Source organism: Hippocampus zosterae, chromosome 16 (assembly GCF_025434085.1).
Source record: "Hippocampus zosterae strain Florida chromosome 16, ASM2543408v3, whole genome shotgun sequence".
NCBI classification, from domain to species: domain Eukaryota; kingdom Metazoa; phylum Chordata; class Actinopteri; order Syngnathiformes; family Syngnathidae; genus Hippocampus; species Hippocampus zosterae.
The window spans coordinates 9,964,644-9,980,471 of NC_067466.1; the positions used below are offsets into that span (position 1 = coordinate 9,964,644).

The following is a 15,828-nucleotide window of genomic DNA, read 5'->3' on the forward strand; positions in this document are numbered from 1 at the left end:
TTTTTTAAAGCAGTCATTTAAAAAATGAATAGGATATTATGACATAATAATAACAACAGCAAAAATGAGCATCTTTAAGATTTCAGGCAGCCCTGTTCCTATTCTTGCTGGTCACAATTTCAAAGCCATTTTTCAGATTTCCTCTGTAATTTTTCTTAGGGTGGTATTGTTTTATACTGTATATTGAAATAGCCGTAGTTATTATACAGTGCCATTGCTAAACCAGTAAGTCTAGAATGCCTAGTGTATGTTAAATGTTGCACTCTATTAACACTACCAATATGAGATGCAAAATGAAGCCCCTAGCTTCCAATGTAGCACTTGTGTCAGAATTCGAGAGGCCTCACCTGGAGTTTCACGCCCATGGTTTGCATGTGTGAAAAATGTGGTTTCACTGGCTACTCACTGCTTAAAAGCGTCTCTCTGTGTCCCCCTGGCCTGTGGGTTTTGGGTGGAAAGTAGGTGTCAACTTCAGGAATTTAGGTTGAGCAAAACATTCATGAATGCCCCATCTGCGTTGTAAATGGGGCTATTCAGTTTGATAAAGTGACACAGCCTTTGAGCTTGAGGTAGCTGTTTTGGGGTTATGGGGCACCATGATTGAATCCTACTTAGAGGTTTTATTTTTAGAATAAGATGTTACATCTGACTGGAATAAGAAGTATTATTTTCTGGGTTACATCGTAAGAGGTTTCAACATCCTTGAAAAATGGAAATGCTTTTTGCCCTCTCCCATACTTTAATTTTCACTCTCCATACTGAGAAAACTTTGGTCCACAGAAGGTCTTTCACAATCAATCTGTCTAGAAGTGTGGGTTTTCACTCTTCTAGTAACTTTGAGGGTGTTTCAATCATGCCCAAAAAAAAAAGAAATCACGTGACAGAAAGCAGCCAGCTAAACGGGCTTAGACACGGGCACACCCTCCTGCTCAGTGTGGCGTCCCTCGTCCTGTATAAACCCCAGTTGGGTGGAGCTTGAGTCAAAAAGCTTGTGAGATAAGTCAAACGTATCTCTAAAGTTTGAATAATCTAGTAGTTATGATGTGTCTGATTAATGTATCATTTAAAAGATGAATCTCCCCCCTCGTGAAGAAAATCCTCTTTTTCACTCATTTTTATTCCACACAAGATTTCTATGAGGGAAAAAAAACCACACGCTTTCCACGAGTGTGGAATGTGTCACTGAAGCGTGCCTCAGCTTGAAACTATTGATTGCAGTATCTGTCACAAATTATGTGCAGTAATTATATGATGCAATGGGTGTTGAAGGCTGCGTTCAATGTTTATTGCTGTGAAGGAAACACCAGCTTTGACTCCGGTCTGTTGGATTCAAAAGCCAGTTGTTCAACTCCTTTGTCCGCAACCATGTGGCTATTGACATTCTTCATAACTGAGGCCAGTGTTGCACACAAATAGTTGAAAATGAGCACAGAGCAATTTTCTTTTTGTTCTGCGTGTAAGTTAGCTATAGTATATAATATATTCACGGAATAGAGACATTAATAAATGTTTGTACTTCTATAAACAGGCCGAGCATGTCTGGGCTGCACTTGATGAAGCAAAATCGCGATCGCCGACGTACTGATCTGCAGAGGGACTTCACTGTGGCATCTCCTGCTGAGTTTGTCACACGTTTTGGTGGGAACAAGGTCATTGAGAAGGTAACTGTCGTGGTCTCGACCCAATGTAAATATATATATATATATATATATATAAAGAAAATGCTGTCTTAGAAAGCTAGTTGCAGGCATTCTCATGCATCATCATAATTGGACTACATAGTTGATGCTAATATTTTGCTTTTCCAGGTGCTTATTGCTAATAATGGAATTGCTGCAGTTAAGTGCATGCGCTCTATTCGCCGTTGGGCTTACGAGATGTTTCGGAACGAACGAGCAATCCGATTTGTGGTGATGGTAACCCCGGAGGACCTGAAAGCCAATGCCGGTGAGGATCGGCAAGATTATGTTGGAAGTTATCATTTACAAATTTAAGTGAAAGTTAATATTGTCAAACTGCACAGTGGATGTTCCAAATTCAGTTCCCTTATACATTTTATATGGAAAGATGCTGTTACAGAAGTAAATGCAAAAAACAGACTATAATCCCCAGCCACCATGCAAAACTGCCCTGCAGTTGTTCTGAGAAAGACCCCAGATGACATCATCTAACCATTTTTTAAATAATTTTCTTTTTAAATGCTCTGCTTTTGTCACAGCCTCTGTGATTGTAATGTCCCAATATTTCTGAATGGATACACGAAAAATACTGCGTCACCTTTCTGCACAAAAACAGATTTTATTCTTTGAGTCTGTATCAGTTGAAAAATTCCAACGTTATCAGACGTTATTTAAACTGAAAGGCAGAGAATTTTTTAAAGTACTTTTTTTGGGGGGGAGGCGTGTACGTGAGATCATTAGTGAATGATTTGCTTTATTCACAGAAGTAAAGCCCAGTTGAACTTTAGCTAGTGAGATGTTAACATTTTTGATTTGTCAGTTATTTTTTCTTTTCCGCAGAATACATAAAAATGGCAGATCATTATGTGCCTGTGCCAGGAGGGACTAATAACAACAACTATGCCAATGTGGAGCTCATATTGGACATAGCTAAACGAATACCTGTGCAGGTACCCGCATGCATTTAATGCACTGATTTCTTTTGCACCGTACGAGACAAAGGTGTGCTGATGTTGTCTTACAGGCTGTGTGGGCTGGATGGGGTCATGCATCAGAGAACCCCAAACTGCCAGAGCTGCTCCATAAGCATGGCATTGCTTTTATGGGTAAGATATGAATTCTGGCTTCACAGCTTGAACTAATCGACCAATATTTGTTTTTGTTTTTTTACGAAATACTTCCTGCTTAGGTCCTCCGAGTCAGGCGATGTGGGCACTTGGAGATAAGATTGCTTCATCTATTGTGGCCCAGACTGCTGGCATCCCCACCTTGCCATGGAGTGGATCAGGTATGCTTTGCTTTATGCCCCATTCTTTTACAAAAACAGCCTCTGATCGTCACATTTTATGGCTTCTCTTTCCGCATCTACTCTGACTCAGAGATAATGGGGAAGACTGATGCAATCCCTTTCATTCTTTCAGGAAATGTACACACTGATATCACAACTTTTGCTAAAGGAGCTCAACATGTGTATGTTTTATATATAGAGTTGTCACTAACAAATCTTTTTGCGATCGATTAGCCTATCAAACATTCCATCGATTCCTCGTGTAAATCTGCTCGTCGTCACGTGTACGCGTTCCCGTGTTCCCATCCCCAAAACTAGAGTTGAAATTGTATTCCCCAGTGTTATATGTGGTTAATATCTTCCCCGTTTCTCTCTCCCAGGCCTGACAGTCAAATGGCCTGAGGTCAACCAAAAGAAACGAATTATCAGTGTTCCTCATGATTTGTACGAGCTTGGCTGCATCCATGATGTAGACAAAGGCCTGATAGTAAGTGCATTGTCAAAGTGAGCATTCAGAGTCTTCGGTCTCACATGTGCTGGAGTGTACTGTGAAAAACTGCGTGTATGCGCTCACATTTTTTTCGTGTCTCCCGACAGGCTGCTGACAATATCGGCTACCCAGTTATGGTGAAAGCCTCAGAAGGAGGGGGAGGCAAAGGCATCCGTAAAGTCAACACCGCTGATGATTTCCCAAACCTATTCAGACAAGTACGCAAATCACCATAGTTGAAGTTTCAATTCACAATGGAAATTGTTGAAACGTATTCAATCTTTTCCACTTAATATTTCAGGTCCAGGCAGAGGTTCCAGGTTCCCCCGTGTTCGTCATGCAGCTCGCCAGACATGCCCGCCACTTGGAAGTTCAGATCTTGGCAGACCAATACGGCAATGCCATTTCCTTGTTTAGCAGAGATTGTTCAGTCCAGCGGCGACATCAGAAAATTATAGAGGAGGCGCCTGCCACCATTGCCCCATCTAATGTGTTTGAAGACATGGAAAGGGTACGCTCACCATTTCCAACACCACCTCAGTGGGCAAAGAAGCAGTGTAGAAATTGGATGATAAATTCACTTGATATGTATTCCGTATCTAGTGTGCTGTGAAGCTGGCCAAGATGGTGGGCTATGTGAGTGCGGGCACAGTGGAATACCTCTATAGCCAAGATGGCAGCTTCTACTTCCTGGAGCTCAACCCTCGTCTGCAGGTTGAACACCCTTGCACTGAAATGGTGGCTGACGTCAACTTACCCGCTGCCCAGTTGCAAGTGAGTTCCAAATATGTCTGCGCTGGTAGAAAAAAAATATATATAAAAACGACAAGCTGTATACCACGCCCAATTTGGTTGGCCGTCTCTGACTATCGGACAGCAGACGGTCTTTATGCTTGATTGCATCTAATAGTCGACGTTAGACGAGGCCCCCCATCTCCATGGCAACTGAACTGCCCAAAAGAGACATTGTTGCCAACGTAGGTCTTGAAGCGGCAATCGGTCACATGACGTGCACCCGCTGTGTTCAAGATTTTGCTTGAATTTAGGTCAGCGGCAGTCAAGCTGAAAGGCAGTGTTGCAAGCGAAAAGCTGTCACTTTTGAACTGATTGCACGTCGCTGTTGAGAGTGACATATTTGTTTTGCAGGCAAACAGCGCTCACTATTTTTTTTACTCGATGGTATTTTTCTATTGAGTCATTTCTGAGAGATGAATGTTATTTTTCCAGAATATTCCTGTGTCTTTTTTTGTCTTGTTTTACATCATGGAGGCCCCATCTTGAACATCAGTCACTTCAAAAAATCCCCCCCGCCCAAAAAGCATGTCATGATAATATGGTTCTTTGGGCTCTTTACACACCCTGCTCTAGATTGCAATGGGCATCCCCCTTTATCGAATCAAGGACATCAGGATGCTTTATGGGACGCAGCCTTGGGGTGACTCTCCCATCGACTTTGACGGTCTGTCGACGGCCGCCTCCCCACGAGGTCACGTCATAGCAGCTCGTATCACCAGTGAAAATCCAGATGAGGTATGCTTCTTGCTCATCCAAACGAGACTTTCCCAAAGTTTCTCTTCATAGCTCAGGCTTTATGTTTTCATCAAATGGTCTCTCATTACAGGGTTTCAAACCGAGCTCGGGCACCGTACAAGAGCTCAACTTTCGCAGCAATAAGAACGTGTGGGGCTACTTCAGCGTTGCAGCCGCTGGTGGACTGCATGAGTTTGCGGACTCCCAATTTGGACACTGTTTTTCGTGGGGAGAGAATCGTGAAGAAGCCATTTCGTAAGTGTATTACTGGAGTGACAAAATTATTGATCAACTCCTTGCTGTTCATCTTATTGGGATATTTGTGATTTTTCTAGGAACATGGTGGTTGCTTTGAAAGAGTTATCTATCAGAGGAGACTTCAGGACCACTGTGGAATACCTCATAAAACTGCTGGAAACACGAAGCTTTCAGCACAACACCATCGACACGGGCTGGCTGGATCGGCTCATCTCAGAGAAGATGCAGGTTGGCACAGATGCTCCTGCTTGGACCGCTTTCTTCTTCTCCCCAAATGATTGAGAAACTCTGCGCTGGCGATTGCGCTTGGAATAATTCTGGTCCCGTACTGTTCTAAAATGATTTGTTGCATTCAGGCTGAGCGTCCAGACACAATGCTGGGGCTTGTGAGTGGAGCTCTTCATGTGGCAGATGTTAATCTAAGGAACAGTGTGTCCATTTTCCTGCATTCTCTGGAGAGGTAAGCGTGCGGCCATCATTTTTGTCCTTTTAGCATGAAACGCTGGACCCTCAGGACTCAACCATAATCCATTCCAGGAAGTTGTTTAATGGTTGATTTGTTCAGACACTGTATTGAGTGAAATTCCGCGTTGGGAGATCACCAAAATATATAGAATGAATCAGTTGCATAGCTCAGTAGTTTTGCCACTCGAATCATCTTTAAGTATTTTAGTTTGGTTGAGAGATATAGGTAGATCGTGCTTGTATTAAATCATGTGCATTGTGATCCAGGGGTCAGGTGCTGGCAGCGCACACACTTCTCAATACAGTGGATGTGGAACTGATCTATGAAGGCATCAAGTACATCCTGACTGTGACTCGTCAATCTCCCAACTCGTATGTGCTCATCATGAACCACTCCACAGTCGAAGTGGATGTCCATCGGCTAAGCGACGGAGGTTTGTTGCTGTCCTACGATGGCAGCAGCTACACTACCTACATGAAGGAAGAGGTAGACAGGTAAGACAAAAGATCCATTTGCTTAGCGGAACCACTACAAGATAGTCGTGATTTTCTTATGATCCCAACTGGTTTATGTTCTTGAAAGTTACCGCATCACAATCGGAAACAAGACCTGCGTTTTTGAAAAGGAGAACGACCCATCGCTGCTGCGATCTCCCTCAGCAGGAAAAATTATCCAGTACACAGTCGAAGATGGCGGTCATGTTTTTGCTGGCCACTGTTACGCTGAAATAGAAGTAGGTTATTTTTGCGTATAGAGTGTCCATATTGGAGTGTTGGTTGAGTTGAATGTCCTGATTTCAATTGCAGGTGATGAAGATGGTCATGTCCCTCACTACTCTTGAGTCTGGTTGTATTCACTATGTGAAGAGGGCGGGAGCATCACTTGAACCCGGCTGTGTCATAGCCAAACTTCAACTTGACGACCCCACCCAGGTGCAACAGGTAAGCTGTCGGAGTGATGCGCTTTTGCATGTCAAATAGCAATTTGTAATTTCCACATGCAAACGTTCATGTTTGAATTTGGATGTTTCTACTTCTCAGTCCTTCCAATATCCTGCAGTTCATTATTATGTGCGGTATACAAATATATTTATATATATTTGATACAGATGTTTTACATCTTAAGTTGACCAGCCTTCATCTATTGACTCTTACCAGTAGTCTGGCCTTAATAGAATTGCTGAGCAAAATATAATTTTAACATTGAGCCACCATTTCCTGTTTGATGTCCAATCAGGCGAAAGCTGCTCCAACAGAGTAAAATGTCACAAAAAACATGCTGAATGAAGAAATACAAATTGTCAGTACGTTTTCAAATTATTTGTTTTGCAGACAGAGCTACATACAGGTACCTTGCCCTCGACCCAGGCTGTTGCGCTGCGAGGAGAGAAACTCCACAGAGTTTTCCACAGCACACTGGATCATCTTGTTCACGTCATGAACGGCTACTGTCTCCCTGAGCCTTTTTTTAGCATCAAGGTGAGATGTCACGCAACACCTGGTAAAACCAAAAAAAAGAGCGATACTTAATGTAGGCTGTTTCCCAAACACACGAACTTTTGTAATTCCCAGTTGAAAGAATGGGTCGAAAGGCTGATGAAAACTATGCGTGACCCCTCGTTGCCACTGTTGGAGCTTCAAGACATTATGACCAGCGTCTCGGGTCGCATCCCCCCTGCCGTGGAGAAAGCCATCAAGAAGGAGATGGCTCAGTATGCCAGCAACATCACCTCAGTGCTCTGCCAGTTCCCCAGTCAGCAGGTGGTCTATTCTACACACACACACACACACACACACACACACACACACTACCGTGCACTATGATAAACTGCAGCATTGCCTGCTGAAAGGATTGGAGTGAGAATTTATTTTTTTAATGTCATTTACTATTTTGTGTATGTATGTTACTGTATATTCATATCAATATGAGTATTAATTGGTCTCCGAGACAATGGAGGCATGATTAATTTCGCTATGCACCGGCAACCAGCAGAGGATGCAGATAACATGTGTGAAATTAAAAATTGAGTTTAGGTGGAAAGTAGCAAGTCCTGCTACAAATAGACAAAATCCTCTCATAGATGATGCGCCACAAAAAAAGTTTATAATAACCTATAAATGCCACAAGATGGCAACAAAGTACTACATTTGTCTGAATTCCTCAACTCAGCTGTACCAAAGTAAAGGTGTTATTATTTTGGCTTCAGTCCAAAAACAATGAAAATGTGAATTTTGAGAAACTGGAGTCTCATATTTCTCACTGGGAATTTGTAGGAACGAGTTTATTTGATTGTGAAGAATATTGGGACCCGTTTTTGTTTTAAAAATATGGAATCAAGGAAGTTGTAGTTAAATCGTTAAGAAAAGTGGGATAATTATCACTTCATTTTGGATTAGGTCTAGGACTTGCATCCTCCACTTCTGAATTTTAAAATGACAAATTTATTCAATAGATTTCTAATATAATTTCTGATGGGCTGACATGTTTCTATATTGTATATTGCCCTGCTTTCTAGATTGCAAACATCCTGGACAGCCATGCTGCAACGCTGAACAAGAAGTCTGAAAGAGAAGTCTTCTTCATGAACACGCAAAGCATTGTTCAGCTGGTGCAAAAGTGAGTGCCACATTCTGCAACTTGTGTAAATGTAATGATACAGGCCGACAACTTGTATTTAATAAGTTTGACATTTCTAAGATAATAGTCATACGACTAATGGATCTCCACTTTATAAAATCAAGAGCTCCAGACCCATTTTTGTTGTTGATTTTTCTTACAGATATCGCAGTGGGATCCGAGGTTACATGAAGGCGGTGGTGATCGATTTGCTCCGACAATACCTGAAAGTCGAGATCCAGTTTCAGAATGGTGAGTAATTGTTGTCGCACCTTTATCTAGTCTGGTGTAATACTACGTTTCTCCATTAAGTGGAGCTCTGTTACAATGAACAACTTGAGTGTGGCTGCATTTCCTCAGTATTGTATTGTACAAATATGTTTGCCTGTTTGATAGGACACTATGACAAGTGTGTGTTTGCCCTTCGTGAAGAAAACAAAGGTGACATGGCAAATGTGCTCAACTACATCTTCTCCCATGCCCAAGTTACTAAGAAGAACCTGCTGGTAACGATGCTAATTGTAAGTGTCGGTCGTTTCTTGGATATTTAAGTGAAGGGAATGTGTGTTTCTTTGTTTGTTTAATCCACCCAAGTGTTATATATTTCGTAAAATTGAATTTCATTTCAATTGCACTGTACGGAGACTCTTTGTATGGATTGGGACTATTATTTATTTATTTTTGTGCGTATATGAAACTAGTCGTATTCTGTATCCTCTCTCTCAGGACCAATTGTGTGGCCGGGATCCTACACTGACGGAAGAACTGATGGCCATGTTGACTGAGTTCACCCAGCTCAGCAAGACAACAAACGCAAAGGTGGCACTTCGTGCACGGCAGGTTAGTTGTTCAGTTCCAAAATTCATGACGATGTACGTCCAGTACAAATGAAAGAAATGTAATATGAGAGGACATTCAAGGGTGCTTTGCAGAGTTGTCTCTTCTAAGATGCTTAGCAACTATGTCGTTGCATCGGAAAGAAAAACATAATGACAACAATGAAAGAACTTGGACTGTTAAGAGAACACAATTTGTTTCATTTCATTTTGACGATGATCTGATTCACATGTGGTGGAACTCTTTTGAATTATAAATGAGTTAAATACTAACCGCCTTAGTCTCTACTCATTTTTGCAGCACTGAATGTATTTGTGAGGGGGGGGAAAAAAATTGCATGCTCGTGTGGAAGCCAAATCTCATTTGTATTTTGGAGTATCAGATGCCATAAAAAATGTTGATACGGAAAGGATAGTTAATGTTTTCCAACAAATCAGTCGGGGTGTACTCATTTATGTTGCGCGCTGTATGAACATAGAAAAGACAATGTCTGAAGATAATAAAATTCAATGGGGTATGAAATCATCCATAATTTCATTCTCTGCAGGTGTTGATAGCATCTCACCTCCCCTCTTATGAGCTCCGCCACAACCAGGTGGAGTCCATCTTCCTCTCTGCCATTGATATGTACGGCCACCAATTCTGCATTGAGAATCTCCAGGTAGGGAATAACAACCAAAAGATGCGATTGACTTCCTCGCAGAGCAAGCCATTTATGACTGTCCATTTGTCTTGAAGAAACTTATCCTTTCCGAGACATCAATCTTTGATGTTTTGCCCAACTTCTTCTACCACAGTAATCAGGTTGTCCGAATGGCCGCCCTTGAGGTGAGATAATTTCTCTCCGTTCTCAAGCTACTATGGCTTCATTTATTTTTAACGTGGAGCGCTCCCGAATCTACTTATAATTATGTGCCTTCATTTTCTAATAACCACAGGTATATGTGCGCCGAGCATACATCGCTTATGAGCTCAACAGCGTGCAGCATCGCCAGTTGAAGGATAACACATGCATAGTCGAGTTCCAGTTTATGCTCCCCTCCTCACACCCAAACAGGTATCACACATGGCCCTAAGCTAACAGTTATTTGTTAGTTAGCTTTGTCATGTTCCAAAACATTTTATTTTCCAGTGTTTGTTTCTCCTATCTTGACTGGTAACCATTCTCGGGGATACCCTGACTCTCAGCTTAAGTAAGCTAGGATAGACTCCAGACTCATTATTATTATTATTATTCGCAACCCTAATGAGAATAAGCAGTATGGAAGATAGATCGGTGGATGTTTCTTATTTGTTCATCTTCTTTGGTGTTTGGCTTGCTTATCCCAGTTGTGTCACATCATATAAATACCCCTTGTTTGCAAAGTAAGTATATTTCAAGACCTGACTGATTGGTTGAAAATGTTGCCAAAGCTCTCGCACCTGCAGTACCTTATGTTAGCTCGTCTTCCTAGGGGGCACTGTTGCCACAGATAAATGGACACATTTGAAGGATTGTCTTGTGCATGTTCAGCATTTGAACATGCTTGTAGCTCTCAATCATGGCTTTTCTGTTGCATTTGTGATCCTGGCGTGTGATTGTGTCCTGGTTGTTTGTGCGAACGAGTATATGCTTGTTTACTGGCTGTTGCTGTGACAAGACCTGTATGCCAGCTTCCAACTCCGAGTTAACAGAAGAATGCTGCCAATATGCCCATACTAGCCACAATGTTAGTAGGTACACTCGCACGTTTTAATGAGCCCCATGACCAAAGTGCTGTCAAAAATTCTGCTCTTTTAAAAGATGTTTTCGTGATTGTGGATTATGATTTTGGTTGTAGGTTTTGCATGGTTGTGTAGATCTGCGCTGCGTTAACTGTGAGATCACAATTATTCCAGAATGTTAAACATTTCTTCTGCAAGCAATGCATTAGAGCTACAAATTCTTCATCTGCATCAAAATATTGTTTCCAATTACCTCTGACGGTGTCCCATCAAAAGTCAGCATGAAAACACGAATTTGCGATTTAAATCTTGCTCGGTTGAGTGACACACTTAACAGGTTTCGCTAGGGAACGTGTATACACATAAACATGCGGTAATGTTTATGTGCGCTTCATGTTTGTGTCATGATTCCGGAATAACCCGTCATGTTTTGCTTATTTCTAAAAACGGCATGAAGTGATCCTGCGCCTTTTGTTGAGAGGAGGAGCACAACCAAAGGCAGCCTAAATACCTCTTGATGCACGTTGTCCAGAGAGCAGTCAAGAAGTAAAATGTGTGCTCAACCTTTTGACACCCGGGGTGCATTCATTTCGATACTGACTAGATAGTGCGTAGTAAGCCCTTGTTGAGATGAACACACTTCTACAACTTGACTGCCTTTCTGTCCTGATGCCTGCCACTAACCCTTGTAGTAATCAATGTTATTTGATTGCAGAGGGAACATCCCCACTCTAAACAGGTACTGTAAACATTCTTTCTATTGCATAGACTAGATTAGATGCATGGCCAAAGCACAAATTCAAATTTAGAGTTATGAATTTGTTAATTTAGCAGTTTGGCGCTCTTAAAAATGCAAATAAATATAACGGTGGTATACCCGAAGAAATACTAAGTGCAAGCCTTATTAATTTTATTGATCACAGCATGACCCTCAGCTCCTAGCCTTTTTTGAAATGCTTTTTAACGTTCTGTGTGTGAGTCTTTGTGTTCGTGTGTGTGTTGTGGAGATGTTGATTAACATGTACAAATCTTGTGAAATAAATTCTTGAATTAATTGTCCTGCTAGGAAAATGTCTGCTCCTGCAATCCTGGACAATGTAAAAGCCAAAACAGTCTCAATTGTTGAATCTGCAGACAGGTTTGATGCAAAACCTCTCAAATACTCTTCGTGGGTGTAAACTTTGGGTGAATATTTCAAAGGCGCTTACTTGCAGGGTCCTTCTGGTGTTTTTGCATTTTCTTGTCGTGTGAGAATTTTGTGAGTCTGTGCGGAGTGACATGACAGGCTCAGTTCGCTGTTCCCATGTCTGCCACTCCAACTCTACAAAATTAGCCCTGACGATCTGCGCATCACTCCGATTATGACTTTTATCCGAGCCGTTTGGCTAATATAGGTCAGAGATCAACTGATCATGTTCCTTTTCAATTTTCTTTGACTTATTTTTGACTTCTGGGATTTTGGTTTGTCAGAGCAAGAACCCATTTCTGAATAGTATTTAATCTTAAATAGCCGGTTCCAAATGTCACAATTTGCCATGACTCGGTTGTCGGAATCGGTTATCAATGATCACTGCATTTCCCCCTACAAATAGTCAGTGATTACTTGATGGGGACACGAGCAGTTTTAATGGTCCAATTTGACTAAGAAGCAGCAATGTCCCAGATACACTGTACTGCTGCTTTATTGTGCTCAAATGTAACGGCGAAATGTTCTTACTGCCTGCTTTTTATTGTTTGAGCTTCATTCTGTTTAACCATCTTGAAACCAAGGCCCTGGGGTAACAATGCTTTTCAAAACATTAAAAAGCTGGGTGTTCAAATCTCTTATTCTTGGGACCCTCAAAAGGTGGATGGGAAGTCTCCTTCTCTCACTCCTGATGGAGTGGCTTCTAAATCCAACCGTTTTTACCGCAGGATGTCATTCTCATCAAACCTGAACCACTATGGCATGGTGCACATGGCCAGCGTGAGCGATGTTTTGCTGGACACATCCTTTACGCCGCCCTGTCAACGAATGGGTGCCATGGTCTCCTTTCGCTCATTCCAGGAGTTCACCAAGTTAGTCTGTACTATTTTAAATCACTTTAAACGGTGATGTGAAAATATTTGTGTGCTAACTTATTCAGTACCAACCAATTCTAGACCGAGTCTGAGAAGACGTTTAAAAACGTCTTTGGGAGTGAATGAGTTGAAGTACGGTTGTCTGTTTTTTCAGGAATATAACAGATGTGTTGAGTTGCTTCAGCGACTCTCCGCCCCCAAGCCCGACCTTCCCCGAGGGAGGTAATCCCGTCCTGTATGGTGAAGAGAACAACAAGGTGGCAAAAGCTTATTGTAGGCTTCTGTAATTATGACATGCGGTGAAACTGAATATGCTGATGTACTTCATTTGTCTTTTTTGCTCATCCAGAGCACCCAAGAGGAGCCCATCCATATACTGAATGTGGCTATAAAGACTGACAGCGACATGGACGATGATGGCCTGGCAGCCATGTTTCGGGACTTCACCCAATCAAAGGTTGGAAGTAGAACATTCTTCAAGGAGGCTGTTGTTGTTTGTACCAAGTACCGGACTAACTCAGAGAATAATGTATTTATTTTTTAAATAAATCACAGAAATCTCTGCTGTTTGAACACGGAATCCGTCGCTTGACGTTCCTTGTGGCTCAGAAGGTAAGACTCGTGTTTTGTTCTCGCATACTCTCTCAATTTCCGCATCTGTTTGTGTCACGATCTGCCTTGCATGTCACCATTTTAATTGTTATGGCTGCCATTAATGGTTACTTTTGGAGCAAAAATGTCTTCATGGATATATAAATGACTAATATTGCCTAATGATGTTTGTGCAAAGACTATTTTGTATGTTGTGATCATTTGAGATAATTTGCATTATAATTTCAGCCTTGTCTCTCCTCTATCTCCTTTTGCATGCTTTGCTTTCGCAACATTTATGATGTCAGGATTTCAGGAAGCAAATCAACTGTGAGGTGGACCAAAGGTTTCACGTAAGTATAAGCAAAGGGGAAGGAGGGCAGCAAGACTAATGAAATAAAAAATATTACAAAAAGTATGTTTCCTTTGAGAGAAAAAAACAAAACATATAGATTGAGGCTGTGTGTACCGGACACTGAGTAGCCACAACACTGAGTAAATCCGAACAATCTCAATCAAAGTAAAGTAATTTGATTGATGGTGGTTCCTCTCGATGATTCAGTGCATTTTTACACGATTGCAACCAACAATAACAACGATAGGCAAAATCACAGTGCAGAGTCAGCGTTAATTTTTTCTTCGGATAGGCAAGTACAACTCCTGTATTCAATCACTTTAGAATTTCCAGGCGATCCTAATGAGGTGTCCACTGAATCCTACCATTCATACCTGCAAGTGTTGGGACAGTTGTATAACGCATACAAACATCAATAGTATTGCGATGAAAGCAATAAGGAGGGTATTGTGAGAAGTGATCATGTGACTGTTTTGACAATCCGCTTTGATTTATTTTTTTTGTTGGTTTTTTTGCTTCTTCTTTTCATGAGCCCATTTGCTTCTGAGATCTAGTCCCATTCAGTGGTGTCAGTGCCATGATGAGGCCCCCCCATTAAATGGAGCAGATATTTTAGCACTCCACCTCAAAAAAAAAAAAAATTCCCTCCATTTACAATATTCTCGACAGAATGTTTAATCAGTGGCAAATTGTGTCAGCGGAGTCGCAGTATGTTTGCAATTTGGTAGCCTGCAGTTATCAACGCAGCATGTGAGGTGAGCAAAGCATCTCCAATCTGGCTGGCATTGTTGTGGAACACTTCATCTGATATCATTCAACTGGGCAAGCGGCCATTTAGAGGATCAAGAGTCTCTGAAAGAGTGACATGTTTTATTCATTCACAAAGGGAATGTATACCTTTTCTACACAGACCATTCTTATGTCGACTTGCCATCAGAATAAATTCAGTCAGAGACATATCAGCTCCAAATAACTTGGCATGTCTTGTTGTGATTACATTTATAGGTAGCGGATACTGAAATACCTTTTTTTTTTTTATTTTGAGATGTGTGTTTTATTCATTTGCTTTTTCTTCTATTTCCCCACACAGAGAGAATTCCCCAAATTTTTCACATTCCGCGCCAGAGATAAGGTAGGTGTGTCTACGACAAACCATGAAAGTTTTCTGCTTTCAAACAACGGTAATGGTAAAGCTAAAGTTGCATCAAGGGGGTGCTTAAGGACACTTTGGAATTAGGGATCAGACAACCTATTTCACCGGTTTAGCACCAGCTCTTTACATTACGGGGCCTATATTTTGGATTGATTGTTGAAAAAAACTTTTTTTTTTTTGTTACCCGAGGCCACGCTGGATTTCTTCCAGTGTAGACATTTGATGGCTCCTTCTCTTTCTTACCCCTGGTAGTTTGACTACAATGACACCAGCAAAACTCATTAAAGTAATGAACTCTTTAATTATGTCTCCCATTTAAGAGAAATGACACCCATTAGCGGCTCTCTGAGAATGAGATTGCCTACGATTTCATTTACTTAATACTGCGTGTAGCTCTTGGGCATCTTTCTATTTTTATTGAGAGCCGGTGTTCTTCAAACTGCCATTGATATAATCTTGGTTAATAGCAGTATAGCCCTGTACTCGCCTTGTGCAGAAAAAAAAGGTGGAATATCCTTCTAGAGTGTGTGTGTCGCTTGTGTTGCATTGTTGTTTCTTACGACGTTGTGCCATTTTCTCAACAGTTTGTGGAAGATAGGATCTACCGCCACTTGGAGCCGGCTTTGGCTTTCCAGCTGGAGCTCAACCGCATGCGAAATTTTGCCCTGACAGCCATTCCCTGTGCCAACCACAAGATGCACCTCTATCTGGGTGCAGCGCGCGTAGAAGTCGGGGCAGAAGTTACAGACTACCGGTTCTTTGTGCGAGCCATTATCCGTCATTCTGATTTAGTCACAAAA

The 15,828-nt window shown here is 41.6% G+C and overlaps 1 protein-coding gene across 12 annotated transcripts in view; it reads left to right on the forward strand.

Annotated features, from left to right (window-relative positions):
* The window catches only part of acaca (acetyl-CoA carboxylase alpha), a 31,484-nt gene that overhangs the window by 2,547 nt on the left and 13,109 nt on the right, over positions 1 to 15,828 (forward strand). For 3 of the 12 annotated variants that reach the window (XM_052048047.1, XM_052048049.1, XM_052048050.1), the window contains exons 3-36: positions 1,529 to 1,661; positions 1,809 to 1,947; positions 2,520 to 2,629; positions 2,704 to 2,785; positions 2,869 to 2,967; positions 3,348 to 3,454; positions 3,565 to 3,675; positions 3,759 to 3,968; positions 4,061 to 4,231; positions 4,826 to 4,987; positions 5,079 to 5,242; positions 5,323 to 5,473; positions 5,602 to 5,705; positions 5,978 to 6,205; positions 6,294 to 6,444; positions 6,518 to 6,652; positions 7,043 to 7,189; positions 7,283 to 7,471; positions 8,227 to 8,327; positions 8,491 to 8,579; positions 8,724 to 8,848; positions 9,054 to 9,167; positions 9,712 to 9,825; positions 9,903 to 9,992; positions 10,103 to 10,221; positions 11,584 to 11,607; positions 11,935 to 12,006; positions 12,783 to 12,926; positions 13,084 to 13,186; positions 13,279 to 13,386; positions 13,485 to 13,541; positions 13,829 to 13,873; positions 14,966 to 15,007; positions 15,613 to 15,828. In XM_052048047.1, the coding sequence (XP_051904007.1) occupies positions 1,529 to 1,661; positions 1,809 to 1,947; positions 2,520 to 2,629; positions 2,704 to 2,785; positions 2,869 to 2,967; positions 3,348 to 3,454; positions 3,565 to 3,675; positions 3,759 to 3,968; positions 4,061 to 4,231; positions 4,826 to 4,987; positions 5,079 to 5,242; positions 5,323 to 5,473; positions 5,602 to 5,705; positions 5,978 to 6,205; positions 6,294 to 6,444; positions 6,518 to 6,652; positions 7,043 to 7,189; positions 7,283 to 7,471; positions 8,227 to 8,327; positions 8,491 to 8,579; positions 8,724 to 8,848; positions 9,054 to 9,167; positions 9,712 to 9,825; positions 9,903 to 9,992; positions 10,103 to 10,221; positions 11,584 to 11,607; positions 11,935 to 12,006; positions 12,783 to 12,926; positions 13,084 to 13,186; positions 13,279 to 13,386; positions 13,485 to 13,541; positions 13,829 to 13,873; positions 14,966 to 15,007; positions 15,613 to 15,828 (4,156 nt within the window). The remainder of the gene's footprint in view (positions 1 to 1,528; positions 1,662 to 1,808; positions 1,948 to 2,519; positions 2,630 to 2,703; positions 2,786 to 2,868; positions 2,968 to 3,347; positions 3,455 to 3,564; positions 3,676 to 3,758; positions 3,969 to 4,060; positions 4,232 to 4,825; positions 4,988 to 5,078; positions 5,243 to 5,322; positions 5,474 to 5,601; positions 5,706 to 5,977; positions 6,206 to 6,293; positions 6,445 to 6,517; positions 6,653 to 7,042; positions 7,190 to 7,282; positions 7,472 to 8,226; positions 8,328 to 8,490; positions 8,580 to 8,723; positions 8,849 to 9,053; positions 9,168 to 9,711; positions 9,826 to 9,902; positions 9,993 to 10,102; positions 10,222 to 11,583; positions 11,608 to 11,934; positions 12,007 to 12,782; positions 12,927 to 13,083; positions 13,187 to 13,278; positions 13,387 to 13,484; positions 13,542 to 13,828; positions 13,874 to 14,965; positions 15,008 to 15,612) is intronic. The other 9 variants (XM_052048048.1, XM_052048055.1, XM_052048056.1 and 6 more) reach the window with 4 other exon arrangements.